This window comes from Cyclopterus lumpus, chromosome 1 (genome assembly GCF_009769545.1).
Source record: "Cyclopterus lumpus isolate fCycLum1 chromosome 1, fCycLum1.pri, whole genome shotgun sequence".
Taxonomy (NCBI): domain Eukaryota; kingdom Metazoa; phylum Chordata; class Actinopteri; order Perciformes; family Cyclopteridae; genus Cyclopterus; species Cyclopterus lumpus.
The window spans coordinates 25,787,204-25,804,120 of NC_046966.1; the positions used below are offsets into that span (position 1 = coordinate 25,787,204).

General features: G+C 45.3%; 1 protein-coding gene across 1 annotated transcript in view; it reads left to right on the forward strand.

Annotated features, from left to right (window-relative positions):
• The window catches only part of LOC117730983 (voltage-dependent calcium channel gamma-2 subunit-like), a 67,137-nt gene that overhangs the window by 31,247 nt on the left and 18,973 nt on the right, over positions 1-16,917 (forward strand). The window contains exon 2 of the mRNA XM_034533092.1: positions 13,214-13,297. Coding sequence (XP_034388983.1) covers positions 13,214-13,297 — 84 coding nt within the window. The remainder of the gene's footprint in view (positions 1-13,213; positions 13,298-16,917) is intronic.

Consider the following 16,917-nt stretch of genomic DNA (forward strand, 5'->3'; position numbering starts at 1 on the left):
GGACGCTTGTTTGAGACGAGGATGCTTGTTTGAGATGAGGACGCTTGTTTGAGACGAGGATGCTTGTTTGAGATGAGGATACTGGTTTGAGATGAGGACGCTTGTTTGAGATGAGGATGCTTGTTTGAGAGGAGTACGATTGTTTAAGATGAGGACGCTTGTTTAAGATGAGGACGCTTGTTTAAGATGAGGATGCTTGTTTGAGACGCTTGTTTGAAATGAGGATACTGGTTTGAGATGAGGACGCTTGTTTGAGATGAGGATGCTTGTTTGAGAGGAGTACGCTTGTTTAAGATGAGGATTCTTGTTTGAGATGAGGATGCTTGTTTGAGATGAGGACGCTTGTTTGAGAGGAGGACGCTTGTTTGAGATGAGGACGCTTGTTTGAGATGAGGACGCTTGTTTGAGATGAGGATACTGGTTTGAGATGAGGACGCTTGTTTGAGATGAGGACGCTTGTTTGAGACGAGGATGCTTGTTTGAGATGAGGATACTGGTTTGAGATGAGGACGCTTGTTTGAGACGCTTGTTTGAGATGAGGATACTGGTTTGAGATGAGGACGCTTGTTTGAGATGAGGATGCTTGTTTGAGAGGAGTACGCTTGTTTAAGATGAGGATGCTTGTTTGAGACGCTTGTTTGAAATGAGGATACTGGTTTGAGATGAGGACGCTTGTTTGAGATGAGGATGCTTGTTTGAGAGGAGTACGCTTGTTTAAGATGAGGATTCTTGTTTGAGATGAGGATGCTTGTTTGAGATGAGGACGCTTGTTTGAGATGAGGATACTTGTTTGAGAGGAGTACGCTTGTTTGAGATGAGGATGCTTGTTTAAGATGAGGACGCTTGTTTGAGATGAGGATTCTTGTTTGAGAGGAGTACGCTTGTTTGAGATGAGGATGCTTGTTTGACATGAGGATGCTTGTTTGAGATGAGGATACTTGTTTGAGAGGAGTACGCTTGTTTGAGATGAGGATGCTTGTTTGACATGAGGATGCTTGTTTAAGATGAGGACGCTTGTTTGAGATGAGGATGCTTGTTTGAGATGAGGACGCTTGTTTGAGATGAGGACGCTTGTTTGAGATGAGGATACTTGTTTGAGATGAGGACGCTTGTTTGAGATGAGGATACTTGTTTGAGATGAGGATGCTTGTTTGAGATGAGGACGCTTGTTTGAGATGAGGATACTGGTTTGAGATGAGGACGCTTGTTTGAGATGAGGATACTTGTTTGAGATGAGGACGCTTGTTTGAGACGAGGATGCTTGTTTGAGATGAGGATGCTTGTTTGAGATGAGGACGCTTGTTTGAGACGATGATGCTTGTTTGAGATGAGGATGCTTGTTTGAGATGAGGACGCTTGTTTGAGATGAGGATGCTTGTTTAAGATGAGGACGCTTGTTTGAGATGAGGATGCTTGTTTGAGAGGAGTACGCTTGTTTGAGATGAGGATACTTGTTTGAGATGAGGATGCTTGTTTGAGATGAGGATGCTTGTTTGAGATGAGGATGCTTGTTTGAGATGAGCATGCTTGTTTGAGAGGAGTACGCTTGTTTGAGATGAGGATACTTGTTTGAGATGAGGATGCTTGTTTGAGATGAGGATGCTTGTTTGAGATGAGGACGCTTGTTTGAGATGAGGACGCTTGTTTGAGATGAGGACGCTTGTTTGAGATGAGGACGCTTGTTTGAGATGAGGATACTTGTTTGAGATGATGATACTTGTTTGAGATGACGATGCTTGTTTGAGATGAGGACGCTTGTTTGAGATGAGGATACTTGTTTCAGACAATTCTTTGAGACGCTTGTTTGAGACTCTGATTCTGGAAGACACCTTTGACTTTGTATATGCACCACAAGAGAGATCTGTAGTTCTTATTTGAAGGATGCACCAAAAGAGATGTCTGTCTGGACTGACCTAATGTGTGATACACAGAGGAATAATGCATGATGGGAACACAGCAGACAGTATCTGTAATGCAAACAATGGTCTATTATACATGACACCAGAGCAGATCTGAGGAACCAGCTGCTTTATGTACATTAAGACTGTAGTTTCCTCTGAACAGAAACACAACTGAAGCCAGAGCTCGGAGACACTGGTTGACTTCTTGAAATGCATATTTTTTAAATTTGTACTTTTAAACTTTCATGCATTTTGTAGAGAAGTCTTAATCACTGGATTCCACGCACCCCCGGGGGGCACGAGGGTCTTCATTAAAGCAACGCTGCGTCTGAAATGTGTGTGTTCGTCATCACCACGACGCTGTGCCGGTCTGAAAGATTCCTTTAGTAATATATTACTAAAGGCAGCAAAAGATCCAGTGCCACTGCAGGAAGTCGGGTCCACTTTCTGTAATTAAGGTCTCTTAAAGTGGAAAAAATGGAACTTCATTTTTATTTCTGTTTTGGTGGAAACTGCTGAAGTCAAAACAAACACAGGACTTTCACCCAGGAGACCGCAGTCAACGTTGACTCATTTTAATTTACGTCTGTAACTTAAATAAGAATCATATTCTGAGCCAAACCATGAATTCCAGTAAACATAACCAAGCAGTTTGTTGAGTTTTTGTTTTATTTTATTTTAATATACAAAGTTAATCACATGTTTGAAGCCGCTTCTCTAATAAAATACATTTCCCTCGATACGTAATTGAGAATGCATTTTAGTTGATTGGGAATTTAATTTTGGAGGGGGGGCGGGGGGGGGGGGGGGGGGGGGGAGGGGGGGCGCTGTCAGGGTATTGAAACTCTTCTGTTACCTCCTACTTTTACTTTTAACCTTGACCAAGTGTTTAAGTTTCCTCTCCATAACCGTTGTTGACGTGCTACGATATCAAAGAACTAAATACCTGTTCAAAAATATTATTATTGAATGTAATTCCTGAGTTTCGCTGAAATACGCCGTTTTACGCCACTTTCAGTAAATCCCAGTGGTTCAAGTTTTACAGTAAAAAGTGAGATAAAAACAACTCACATCTCTTTATTAACTCAACATGTTTGTTGCTTTTATTGTCAGTGATTTGCTTTGCAGTCACTCTCCAAATGGTTTGTGAAGACTTCTTGAGTTCTTTTCGTCAAGTTGGAGATATCGGCATTAAGCGTGGGACGATTTTTCATCCTACAATCATCCCGGCAAAATATTTGCAATTCACAATAAAATTCCAATAATCATCAAAATACACGTAAAACTCTGAAAGTGGCACTAAAACATAATAAAATCCCTTAAAATACATTAATTGAAGAAACAATAATTTTATTGCATCACAGATGCAATAAACAGCAGGACTATAAATCACACTACTTCCTGTGTTGTGTATGCATGCACGTACATGCCTGCTGATAGGAAAAGTAATTGCTTACTCTAAATTAGTTAGGGTAGTGTAAGAATCTAATTCCACATTTATTGCAATTATCTTTAATAGGTCTCTCCGTTGTCGGATGTGTTCTGAAATTGTGCGGAAATGAATCGGCCGTCTGGGTTCAAAGATTAAAATGAAATGCAGCTCACGATGAAGTCGTTTAATGAAGCGAACGCGAAGAGTTCATCAGGATTTTATATTCATTGTATTCTTTCAATTTAATTCATTTCAATTACATTTTTCCTTTGTGTAAAGCCAAATCAATAACCCGCCACACGTCTGCACAGCGACCCGCTGGATACTAAAGAGAAGTCAACGGAGACGACAAAGCACTAAAAAGAAAAATACAAATGGTTTTAATATCTCACAGAGACAAAAGAAAATCCATGTGTTCAAGTTCTGAAGACGGCATATACAAGATTTCTCCCTTTTTGGTCTGAGATTCGAAATTATTAAAGTAAAAGGTTTTATTTCTTGCAATCATTTTGAGGTGGAGTCGTGGATAGATTAAAAGCACCTCCTAGAAACAATGCTCCCATAAAACTAAACTGCATTTTAAATTACATTTCCAGGGAAGCATATTTCCTCTCGGGTTAGTAACTTTTCTCTTAAGGCATCACGAATATGTTTCTAGCCAAAGTAGAAGTCCACGGATGGAGCAGGAAGGGCTTGTTGGACTCGACTTTCACCCAGGAGACCGCAGTCCAAGTCAACGTTGACAAACAAAGCAAACATACTTAATTTGAGTATTTAGTAATTTTGCAATGTTTTCTCCAAACACAATGAGGTAGTTTTTGTTTTGTCTCCACATGTTTAAAATTGTGACAAAAAGGTTTTCTTTTCACTTGATGCGGTCCGATTGTTTGTTGTTGTTTGTCTCACTCGTTCTGGAATCTATATAAGGTAAAGGTTGAAGGTATACAACCTGGGCCAGGTGTTTCCTCTGATGGGGTCTGACAGTCTCTTCTACAACAACAGAACAACAGTTATGGTTTATGTTGTGACGATCGGACTGAAGGCCTTCAAGGCTGCTGGCTGGTTGTTGGACTGGTGAAGGAGGAGGGCTACCTCCAGAGACCTACTGGTCCCAGACCTGTTGGTCTCTGTCTCCTCAGCACCAAAGTCCAACAGCCAATGGCGACAGATGTAAAGCGTGTAAAGTGTCACTGATAAAAGATGCAAACACCACCAGAGAGGTGTGGTTGAGGAGGGGAGCCAGTATCCCCTCGAAGTGGAGTATACTGGGGAGAACAGCTTCGGAAACCCCTCCTCCCACACCTTTCTAATGTCGGATTGGGGAGGGGGGGGGTGTCAGACAATTTCTGGAATTTACAATCAGGCGTTCACACCCAACGTCCCACTCTGATTGGCCAGCTGAGCGCAGTGGAGAAAGGAGGGTTTGATCTCATCACGTCTCAAGTGGGCCGAGCGAAACAACCGTAAAAGGTTTAGAACGTGTGGACCGGTTCTGACCGCTCGTGCCGCTTGTTGAACCCTCCGGTCTTTCAGTAAAAGATCTATTACAAAGGGCCAGTTGAGAATTCAGTAATGATGATGTCCGTGTTTAATGCAGACGGGGAACCGAAAGCAAATAAAAAAAGAAGAGCATCACTGGTGAGAAACCTTCTGCTGGATGACGTAACCTTCATAGAAAAGACCTTCTTTCTGTGCGTGAACCCAGCTGATTGCTGTATTTGCTGTGTAACACGTCTCCTTTGAGGTCTCTGAAGTTCATCCACCTTTGCAGCTGAGCGATTACTTTAATGGCATTTTTAGCATACAGATAGATTGAGCCATAAATAGCATAAAGAACAAAGACTGCTATGCCAAGTATTTGCATAACACATAGCGCTGTCAGAAAAGGGCGTCTTGTACTTCACATTACATCTCTGATTCAGACACACACACACATCCCCGTTCTACCTTTGTGAGGACCCTCATTGACATTCCCTAGCCCCTTGCTCCTTAACCCTCACAAGGAAATGCTTAACTCTGACTCTAACCTGAACCAAGTCTGAATCCTCAAACAGACCATTGAACTAGTGAGGACCCACCAAATTGTCCTCACTTTCAAAATATGTTCTCACTCTGTTGTAAAAACGTTCCGGTCCTCACTATGTATCAAGTACAAGATGTATACACACACACACACACACACACCTTTGTACAGTGGGTTAAGATGTTAATACTTCACAAAAGGGTGTCTTCTAGTGTTTCATCACACTCCATGAACTTATCCTTAACAGCCACGAGGTGAGTCGACAAGCAGGCCTCTGATTGGCTCGTGACATCATGGGGGAGGGGTCACTGGGGTCCGTTCTGGTTGGTATTAAATCATCTGAGACTCACTGTGATAATAAGTGGTGACGGAGCCGTCCTGACCCCTGAGGTGCCGGCTGGTCACAGAATAATAGTATCTGCTGCGTGTTTAAGCGGGATGTATAATTTAACGACGGCAATTTGGAAGAGCGACATCTCATTATTACACTGGAGAAAGAGGGGAGGGGGGGGGGGGGGTTATCTCAGATGGGAATTTGATGCAGTTACAGACACAAAGGTTTTGTTTCTCTGTGCGCAGAATATTGGTTGATGTTCGAGGACAACTGTGTTGCTCACATCTTTATTAACCAACAAATCAAATATGAAACAACTGACAATAACTGGGTTGGAAATAGTTGTCAATAAAAGACTCTTTGGAGTCCACATGAGGCTACGGTGTTTACGTGACGGTTATATTAATATCTCCGTGGTAAAACGGCACATAAATCTGGTTCTGATGTTGCCGTAGTCTGTAGACGTTCTACTTCCGTGTTCTTCTTCTGTAGACGTTCTACTTCCGGGTTCTTCTTCTGTAGACGTTCTACTTCCGGGTTCTTCTTCTGTAGACGTTCTACTTCCGGGTTCTTCTTCTGTAGACGTTCTACTTCCGGGTTCTTCTTCTGTAGACGTTCTACTTCCGGGTTCTTCTTCTGTAGACGTTCTACTTCCGGGTTCTTCTTCTCACGAGATCGTACGTGATTCACTGAGCGAGCCGAGAGCTCGGACGTGTGACGTTTGTGTCGCGCTCCGCCCGGCAACCTACTTTGTGGAATTGTGTGTCCGTCAATATTTTGTGTGAAACTAACCAATGAACACTCAGGAAATCACTAAGGACCTCCCACCTTACATTGCTGTGTTCAGTCAGTAAACAGTTTGTTTTTATATTTAGGACATATTCTGTTCTTGTTTGGAAAACTGTTCTTGAAAAAATGTATTTTAAAAATGTAATATGTATGCTAATTTTTCATTAGCATACATCCCATAATGCTTGATATGTAGTATGAAGTAATTTCTCAGTTTCATTTGGTGAAAGTAGAGAGACAGACAACACTCAAAAAACGATATTACACAATGTGGTTTTAGACATTTATTACATGTAGCTACTATTATATTCATATATTCCGACACTTTTGTGAACCTAAGACTTTGGTAAACTAATTTAAAACACCAGAACAGTTCATCCACATGAGTAAGGTTAGGTTTGGTTAAGGTTTTGTAAGATTTCAGTATATTTAGGTTTGGGTTAGGTTAGGTTAAGGTTTGGGCATACTGTATTTAGGTTTGGGTTGGGTTAGGCTGAGGATTGTTTAGGTTTGGGTTAGGTTAGGCTGAGGTTTGTTTAGGTTTGGGTTAGGTTAGGCTGAGGTTTGTTTAGGTTTGGGTTAGGTTAGGTTAAGGTTTGGGTATACTGTATTTAGGTTTGGGTTGGGTTAGGCTGAGGTTTGTTTAGGTTTGGGTTAGGTTAGGCTGAGGTTTGTTTAGGTTTGGGTTAGGTTAGGCTGAGGTTTGTTTAGGTTTGGGTTAGGTTAGGCTGAGGTTTGTTTAGGTTTGGGTTAGGTTAGGCTGAGGTTTGTTTAGGTTTGGGTTAGGTTAGGTTAAGGTTTGTTTAGGTTTGGGTTAGGTTAGGCTGAGGTTTGTTTAGGTTTGGGTTAGGTTAGGCTGAGGTTTGTTTAGGTTTGGGTTAGGTTAGGCTGAGGGTTGTTTAGGTTTGGGTTAGGTTAGGCTGAGGTTTATTTAGGTTTGGGTTAGGTTAGGTTAAGGTTTGTTTAGGTTTGGGTTAGGTTAGGCTGAGGTTTGTTTAGGTTTGGGTTAGGTTAGGCTGAGGTTTGTTTAGGTTTGGGTTAGGTTAGGCTGAGGTTTGTTTAGGTTTGGGTTAGGTTAGGCTGAGGTTTGTTTAGGTTTGGGTTAGGTTAGGCTGAGGTTTGTTTAGGTTTGGGTTAGGTTAGGTTAAGGTTTGACCAGTGGCGGCGGTGCATTTGGGAGCCAGGCCTTCTGTGCCGTCTCGACTAGAGCTGAACATCCTAACCACCTCATTATGACGCCACAGCTACAGGTTATTATTTGTTTCGTGTGAACACCTCATATTTGACTATAAGTGAAATAAAATGTGACATGAAGCGCAACACAAATACACTCACTGCAGAGTGCAGATCCATAAAATACTCGTTAAACGTTCAGGAACCTCCAGTTTAAAGATGTCTGGCCATCTGTTGGCGTAAGAGAGAGAGAGAGAGATTTTTTAGATTTTTACAAACTCTTTATTTTACATAGAACAATACGAACAAACAGACACATTAACTAAAAACAACCACAACAAACTTTCGACTCCATTTGTGTTCCTGAGAGTTGGTTCTGACCCCACTCAGTATGGAGTCTCTACGGAGTCGGGAGTTTCCTCTTCTTCCTTCTCCTCCTGCAGCATCTCCGTCTCGTCCTTCTCTTCTTGCAGCATCTCCGTCAGTCTGTAGCCCTCCTGCTTTGTAAAGCTTTTACCTTCTTCACCGGCCATGTGGTGCCTAATGGACCTAGCGAGCCTCGGCATGTCTGAGAAGTGGTTGTCTATCACCACCCTCTGGTTCTTGGTCCTGACAAGATACCCCCTTATCCTGCCCACGCTGTACACTCCTGGGCGCTCCTTCTTGTCGTCCATGGAGTCACCCTCAGCATCCGAGTAGGAGTCCTCCTCCAAAACGGCCTCAGACTCCTCCTCCCCTTTACCCGAAGCCCCCTTCTTAGCCTGCGAGCTTTCCTCATCCTCCCTCCTCTTCCTCTTCAGACGGTGAGCCTGACTCTTCTCCTCGTCCACCTCCATGACAACCTCACCGTCTGCCAACTCGACCTCAGCCTCCTGCCCACGTTTATCCCTCCCTGCCCCCCCATCTTCCACCTGCTGGACCACCTCTGCCCCCCCTGTGCTCCCCTCCTGCACCTCCACTCTCACTCTGAATGAGGTGTTCAGGGCCCCGTTCCTGTCGTTGAGGACCATGACCAGCTGTCTCCGGTGAGACACCACGTGTCTCTGGAGCTGAGACCTGAACCCAGAGGACAGCTTCCTCACCTGGGAAGTAACCCTCCCGTACCTGGACAGTTCCCCCACCAACTCCTCGTCCTTCAGGAACGGAGGAACATTGGACACCGTCACTTTAACCGCCGGTGTGTCCAGAGGAGAGACGGGGACGTGCGTGTCGGACACCACGACTCCGCTCTCCACCACCGCGTCGGCCTTACTCACGCTGTCCAGGAAGACGACCGCGGCTTTGTTCATCCGCACCGCGGACTTCACGCTGCCGTGGCCGACCAGCACCCCCACCGCGAGGCTGCAGTCCTCCACCGAGCACGGGGACCCGGGTACAAGTCGGATCCCGTGTCTCCTGGTTAAGTGCTACAGCTCCATGCTAGTACTTAGCACGACACTGCGCACCGACACAAACACACACACTACACCCGCCAACCCACACACACAACCCCGTGAAACCTACACCCCGCTACCCGCTCTCATACCCCACACTACCCGGTGAAAAAAAGAGACAATATTCAGAAAAACGCTCTCAGCTACCACGCTCCGAACCCTCAGCACTCCTTCCACTGAGAGAGAGAGAGAGAGAGACATAGGAGAGAGAGAGACATAGGAGAGAGAGAGAGAGAGAGGAGACAGAGAGAAAAGGAAAAAGCAATTCCAGATTACATGTGTTTGTGCTTGTGCTGCAGTGTGGGAGGGCATGTATTGGAGAGAGAGAGAGAGAGAGAGAGAGAGAGAGGGAGAGATGGATGGAGGAGTGAGAGTGTGAGTTGACTGCTCCACGTGAAGCAGGATCTTCATGTGGAGAAGCCAGTAAATTAACGCCGAAGACCAAAACGCTGATTCGGGGAACAATGTATTGGGATGAGTTGAGCAACAGTTTGACTTCCACTCTGCGTCTCCTAGCAACCACAGCGGACACCATTTTGAAAGTGTTATATTACTGTATGTTGGATGGTTGAGAAACTAAGAGAAAGGCATAAGAACAAAAAGCTCCACAGTGTGTTGACGTCGATGGATGGATGCATGTTCTCTCTTCTTTTATTTTGAAATTGGTGCAAAGGAAATAATAAAACTAAAATAGGAAAATAAAGTCAGCCCAGTCGCCTGAAAACAAATGTTGGCATTGTGGTATTGTGATATAATAACGGGAACGTCCCCTGAGGGCAGCTGGTAGTGGTCCAACAAACACGGGACTTTCACCCAGGAGGCCGATGTTCATGTCACTTTCGGCTATGTGAGAAATTTATGTTACTTTACGTTAAGTTATGTTATGTTAAGTTACGTTAAGTTAAGTTAAGTTAAGTTACGTTACGTTAAGTTACGTTACGTTAAGTTACGTTACGTTAAGTTACGTTACGTTACGTTAAGTTAAGTTACGTTACGTTAAGTTACGTTACGTTAAGTTAAGTTACGTTAAGTTACGTTACGTTAAGTTTCGTTACGTTAAGTTTCGTTACGTTAAGTTACGTTACGTTAAGTTACGTTAAGTTAAGTTACGTTACGTTAAGTTACGTTAAGTTACGTTATGTTACGTTATGTTACATTACGTTATGTTACGTTACGTTACGTTACGTTAAGTTACGTTAAGTTACGTTATATTAAGTTACGTTACGTTACGTTAAGTTAAGTTACGTTACGTTAAGTTACGTTAAGTTACGTTATGTTACGTTATGTTACATTACGTTATGTTACGTTACGTTAAGTTACGTTAAGTTACGTTAAGTTACGTTAAGTTACGTTAAGTTACGTTATATTAAGTTACGTTACGTTAAGTTACGTTACGTTAAGTTACGTTACGTTAAGTTACGTTACGTTAAGTTACGTTACGTTAAGTTACGTAATGTTATGTTAAGTTACGTTATGTTACGTTATGTTACGTTATGTTACGTTATGTTACATTACGTTAAGTTACATTACATTATGTTACGTTAAGTTATGCTACATTAAGTTACGTTACGTTATGTTACGTTAAGTTACGTTAAGTTACATTACGTTAAGTTACATTACGTTATGTTACATTAAGTTACGTTAAGTTAAGTTACGTTAAGTTACGTTAAGTTACGTTACGTTACGTTACGTTAAGTTAAGTTAAGTTACGTTAAGTTACGTTACGTTAAGTTACATTACGTTAAGTTACATTACGTTAAGTTAAGTTACGTTAAGTTACGTTACGTTAAGTTACATTACGTTACGTTAAGTTACATTACGTTACGTTAAGTTACGTTATGTTAAGTTAAGTTAAGTAAAGTTATGTTACGTTAAGTTACGTTACGTTACGTTACGTTACGTTACGTTACGTTACGTTACGTTACGTTACGTTACGTTAAGTTATGTTACGTTAAGTTATGTTACGTTAAGTTATGTTACGTTAAGTTATGTTACGTTACGTTATGTTACATTAAGTTACGTTAAGTTAAGTAAAGTTACGTTACGTTAAGTTACGTTAAGTTACGTTAAGTTACGTTATGTTACGTTATGTTACGTTAAGTCACATTAAGTTAAGTTACGTTAAGTTATGTTACGTTAAGTTACGTTATGTTACGTTAAGTTACGTTAAGTTACGTTAAGTTATGTTACGTTAAGTTACTTTAAGTTAAGTTATGCTACGTTATGTTACGTTAAGTTACGTTATGTTACGTTAAGTTACGTTAAGTTACGTTAAGTTATGTTAGTTTTGTTGACTCGACCCATCGTTTCACGACGTTAGCCGTGGAGCATTGTGCGTTTCTGCAGGAACGTTGACGTGCAGCGTTTATGAAACAACAACAACAAAACGTTCAAAGCCCAAAAAAAATTCTGCCGACTTGAGGAAAGTCTGGAGGCCGAGAGCAACGACATCGTGAAGAGTGCAGAACATTTTGTGAGCAGTGTTGGACTTGGATTTTAAAAGCTGCTTCAGTTTCAAGCGACACAGAACGCCACCGAGGTTTAGTTCTGGTGAAACGAGCCTCCGGACTCTTCCAATGGGACGTTGTTCTGGGCTAAAGTTCGGCCTCCGGAGCCTCCGACACGTCAATGCTGTGATATTAAAATTACTCTCTAACCACAACATGATGCTCTGTGTCGGTCGTTCGTTGTTCATTCTTGAAGAGAATCACACAACAATAATCCGAGTCTCATGAATCGGTAAACGCATGTTTTTAAATACCTTGAACGCTCCTTTCAGACTGCAGCTGTTTACGAGTGTTTAAGACGTGTAAATATTAAACGGGCTCGTTGTAAAGTTGTCTTTTTCTTCTGTGTGTGTGTGTGTGTGTGTGTGTGTGTGTGTGTGTGTGTGTGTGTGTGTGTGTGTGTAACTGATGCCCATTTAAAGCCGGGCGCTAGTCTTTTGTCCTTCTATCCCCAACTAACAAGGGCCTATTTAATTGCAGTGGTTTGGGAGGGCATACAATTACCACTGGAGCTGAACCAAGCTAAACACACGCACACACACACACACACACACTTACACTCACACACACACACACACACACACACACACACAATTCTCCTTAATGAGCGGCACCATCAGCTCTCTTTTCTTCCTCTCTTTCATTTGCATTTCTCTCCACTGTCTCCTCCCACCTGCGCTGTCGAGGCGTTTGGATTAAGCGCTCCCCGTCGTCATCGTCCTCTTCTGTCTGTCGCCTCCCAGACCCTCCGACGGCTTTCCTTCAGATCTCTCCTCTTGTTTCAGATGCTTCCTCTAAGCTTCTCCTCCTCTCTCCTCCCTCTATCGCTTTCTCGCCTCCTGGCGTCGCCAAAGTCCTCTTTGCGTGATATCACAACGGCGTTCTTGCTTGTTGGCGTCGTTTTGTTTCACGCCATCCAGTCTGTACTGACTGCCACGTGAAGGTGATGATGATGAGCGCTATATACATGTGAATATGAAGCTCAGAGCAAACAGGGTCAACGTAACCAACAGGGGCCCCTGGTGGTCAGGAGAGAGAATGCAGCTTTAACACATGAAGCATAGACTTCTATACAACCAGAGGAGTTGCCCCCTGGTGGTCAGGAGAGAGAATGCAGCTTTAACACATGAAGCATAGACTTCTATACAACCAGAGGAGTCGCCCCCTGGTGGTCAGGAGAGAGAATGCAGCTTTAACACATGAAGCATAGACTTCTATACAACCAGAGGAGTCGCCCCCTGGTGGTCAGGAGAGAGAATGCAGCTTCAACACATGAAGCATAGACTTCTATACAACCAGAGGAGTCGCCCCCTGGTGATCAGGAGAGAGAATGCAGCTTTAACACATGAAGCATAGACTTCTATACAACCAGAGGAGTCGCCCCCTGGTGGTCAGGAGAGAGAATGCAGCTTTAACACATGAAGCATAGACTTCTATACAACCAAAGGAGTCGCCCCCTGGTGGTCAGGAGAGAGAATGCTGCTTGACAGACATTTAAAATGAAAAACGGTTTCTGAGAAGCACAACAATACATTGACATATACAATATGAAGTCATATCAATCATTAAAGAGCTTTGACAGCATTCATAACAACTCTGCTTGTCTTGTCTCCTCTCACAGGTTCTTATAAAGGAATGTGTAAGCAGATAGATCACTTCCCTGAGGATGCAGACTACACAGCGGATGCTTCCGAGTACTTCCTACGTGAGTCTTTCCGTCCATATTCCGGAGTTTATTAATGTTTTCATTCTTTAACTTCACTACTTCAATGTTTTAGTTTCATGGAACTTTTACCGTGTTTTTAAGCTTATTTTGTAAAAGAAGTCCAAAGTCTTAAAAATGACCTTCTCATCCTACTAAACCGCTCTCTCCAAGGCGACCTTTTTTCTCCTGGGTTATGGTCTCAGTTTGAAACATTTGGTTTATGTCGTATTCGTAACGGAACAACGTGATTATGTTTCCTAAAAACATCGTGAAGCCTCAGACGTGAAGCCCGTTCTCCTGGTGAAGGTCCTGTGTTTGTGTGTCCCACCCAAACCTCCTCAGATAGCTCATCATCCCACTCATTCTACAATTAAAACATGATTTAATATGAATGATTATAACAATATGTGGAATCACTGGAGTTAAAATGATCGATCGGTGAGATGCAAAAATAAGTTTCAGCTCGATGATGAGGAGACGCAGGGAGATGACGAAGAGTAGCAAGAGGCCGAAGATGAGCCAGAGTAAAGGTGCAGAGACTCAGAGGAGGAAGAGGAGGAAGAGGAGGAAGAGGGGGAAGAGGGGGAAGAGGGGGGGGATTAGGTCACTGAGGACGAGGTGGCAGGAGCCAAGGAGAAGGGAAGGTTGCAGGAGGTGAAGGACACGGAGTAGGGTACCAGTGCAGTGCTGCTGCTCTCCCAGCGGCTTGGCCAATTAGGGCACTTCCTTCTATAAATACTCCAGGCTCCGCTATGTGGGTCACACCTCCTCCCTCTCCTCCTTCTTCCCGTCCCTCCTCCTCCTCCTCCCTCTCCTCCTTCTTCCCGTCCCTCCTCCTCATCCTCCCTCTCCTCCTTCCTCCCGTCCCTCCTCCACCTCCTCGCTCTCCTCCTTCCTCCCGTTCCTTCGCCTCCTCCTCCCTCTCCTCCTTCCTCCCATCCCTCCTCCTCCTCGCTCTCCTCCTTCCTCCCGTTCCTTCGCCTCCTCCTCCCTCTCCTCCTTCCTCCCGTTCCTTCACCTCCTCCTCCCTCTCCTCCTTCCTCCCATCCCTCCTTCTCCTCCCTCTCCTCCTTCCTCCCGTCCCTCCTCCTCCTCCTCCCTCTCCTCCTTCCTCACATCCCTTCGTCTCCTCCTCCCTCTCCTCCTTCCTCCCATCCCTCCTCCTCTCTCGGATCAATTAGAAACTACCTCTTCCTGAAGTGACCAAAGAGCAGGAGGTGCAGGGAGGAGGAGTAGGGATGGGAGGAAGGAGGAGAGGGAGGAGGAGGAGGGATGGGAGGAAGGAGGAGAGGGAGGAGGAGGAGGAGGAGTAGGGATGGGAGGAAGGAGGAGAGGGAGGAGGAGGAGGGATGGGAGGAGAGGGAGGAGGAGGAGGGATGGGAGGAAGGAAGGAGGAGAGGGAGGAGGAGGAGGAGGAGGGATGGGAGGAAGGAGGAGAGGGAGGAGGAGGAGGGATGGGAGGAGAGGGAGGAGGAGGAGGGATGGGAGGAAGGAAGGAGGAGAGGGAGGAGGAGGAGGAGTAGGGATGGGAGGAAGGAGGAGAGGGAGGAGGAGGAGGAGGAGGGATGGGAGGAAGGAGCAGAGTGAAGTGACCAAAGAGCAGGAGGTGCAGGGAGTCGGGCTTCCCCCCCGGCACAGATGAGACATCGATGGTCCGGTGCTCTGGTATCCGTTACGCCCCCGAGGAGCAGAAGGAGCAGACGGTTTGTTTTATTACATTTTCTTTGCGGTGGAAAATAGAAGCTGCTTCATTTTGAATTACTGTATTTTGTCCAGATGAACCACTGATCCTGCAGATCTCCTTCCTCTCCCGCTGTGCGTCGTCATGGCAACCATTTGAAATATCCGGGGTCTTAACCGCGTGTGTTTGTATGTGTGTGTGTGTGTGAGTGCGTGTGTCTGTGTGTGTGTCTGTGTGTGTGTGTGTCTGTGTGTGTGTGTGTGAGTGCGTGTGTCTGTGTGTCTGTGTGTGTGTGTGTGTGTGTCTGTGTGTGTGTGTTTGTGTGTGTGTGTGTGTCTGTGTGTGTGTGTGTGTGCGTGTCTGTGTGTCTGTGTGTGTGTGTGTTTGTGTGTGTGTGTGTGTGTGGGTGTCTGTGTGTGTGTGTCTGTGTGTGTGTGTGCGTGTCTGTGTGTCTGTGTGTGTGTGTGTGCGTGTCTGTGTGTGTGTGTGTCTGTGTGTGTGCGTGTCTGTGTGTGTGTGTGTCTGTGTGTGTGTGTGTCTGTGTGTGTGCGTGTCTGTGTGTCTGTGTGTGTGTGTTTGTGTGTGTGTGTCTGTGTGTGTGTGTTTGTGTGTGTTTGTGTGTGTGTGTGTTTGTGTGTGTGTGTCTAGCTTTTTGAGGTGTCGGTACATTTGAGTTTGGTCCAAAAGCCGGACAAACCAAACACAACGGTTGTTTCCTCTTTTGACCGTCAGGGAGGAACAAAAGCCTTAAAACTGAACTTCAATGCACTTTGAGAAAGGTTCTATATGTTGGGAGAGACCTGGATGGAGAGACCTGGATGGAGAGACCTGGATGGAGAGACCCTGTATGGAGAGACCCTGGATGGAGAGACCCTGGATGGAGAGACCTGGATGGAGAGACCTGGATGGAGAGACCCTGTATGGAGAGACCTGGATGGAGAGACCCTGGATGGAGAGACCCTGGATGGAGAGACCTGGATGGAGAGACCTGGATGGAGAGACCCTGGATGGAGAGACCCTGGATGGAGAGACCCTGTATGGAGAGACCCTGGATGGAGAGACCTGGATGGAGAGACCCTGGATGGAGAGACCCTGTATGGAGAGACCCTGGATGGAGAAACCTGGATGGAGAGACCCTGTATGGAGAGACCCTGGATGGAGAGACCCTGGATGGAGAGACCTGGATGGAGAGACCTGGATGGAGAGACCTGGATGGAGAGACCTGGTCGGCTACGTACATTATTTATTTTGGTCTCATTCCACTTTGGTCTCTCAGGTCTCGAATTGTATGTGAACATTTGCTTTTTCAATCCGTTCTCACTCCATCTCGTCCAACGCCGACGCACCGAGGCACCTGTCACCTGTCACCTGTCACCGGTCACCTGTCACCTGTCACCTGTCACCGGTCACCTGTCACCTGTCACCTGGCACCTGGCACCGGTCACCTGGCACCTGGCACCTGTCACCTGGCACCTGGCACCTGGCACCTGGCACCTGGCACCTGTCACCTGGCACCTGGCACCTGTCACCTGGCACCTGTCACCTGGCACCTGGCACCTGGCACCTGGCACCTGTTTTTTATTATCCCCAACCAAGTTGACTGCAAAGTCAGGCTTCAAGTACCAATGCCGGCTTTTCTCCCTTCTGGCTTCGTCAAGAGTTTGATTGACATGTAGTTCATCTAATCGCTAGCCAAGGCGTTGTTTTGAAAGTGCCCGCCCCTTTTTGAAACACAGCCCAATGACGGCTTCTCAGACCGGCGGATGGAGTTCTAACCCACGACTTGTTATGCCTCAACCTAACCGAGTAGCTGTTGCGTAAGTTCGCCCCTAAACTAAGTCGACCTCCGTTGGGCGACTGCACCGGTCCAAACTGGCGCCAGAGGGGGAACCAAGAGCTCCGGTGTGTGAAGCTCGGGGGCCACTGAGCGAGCTGCATG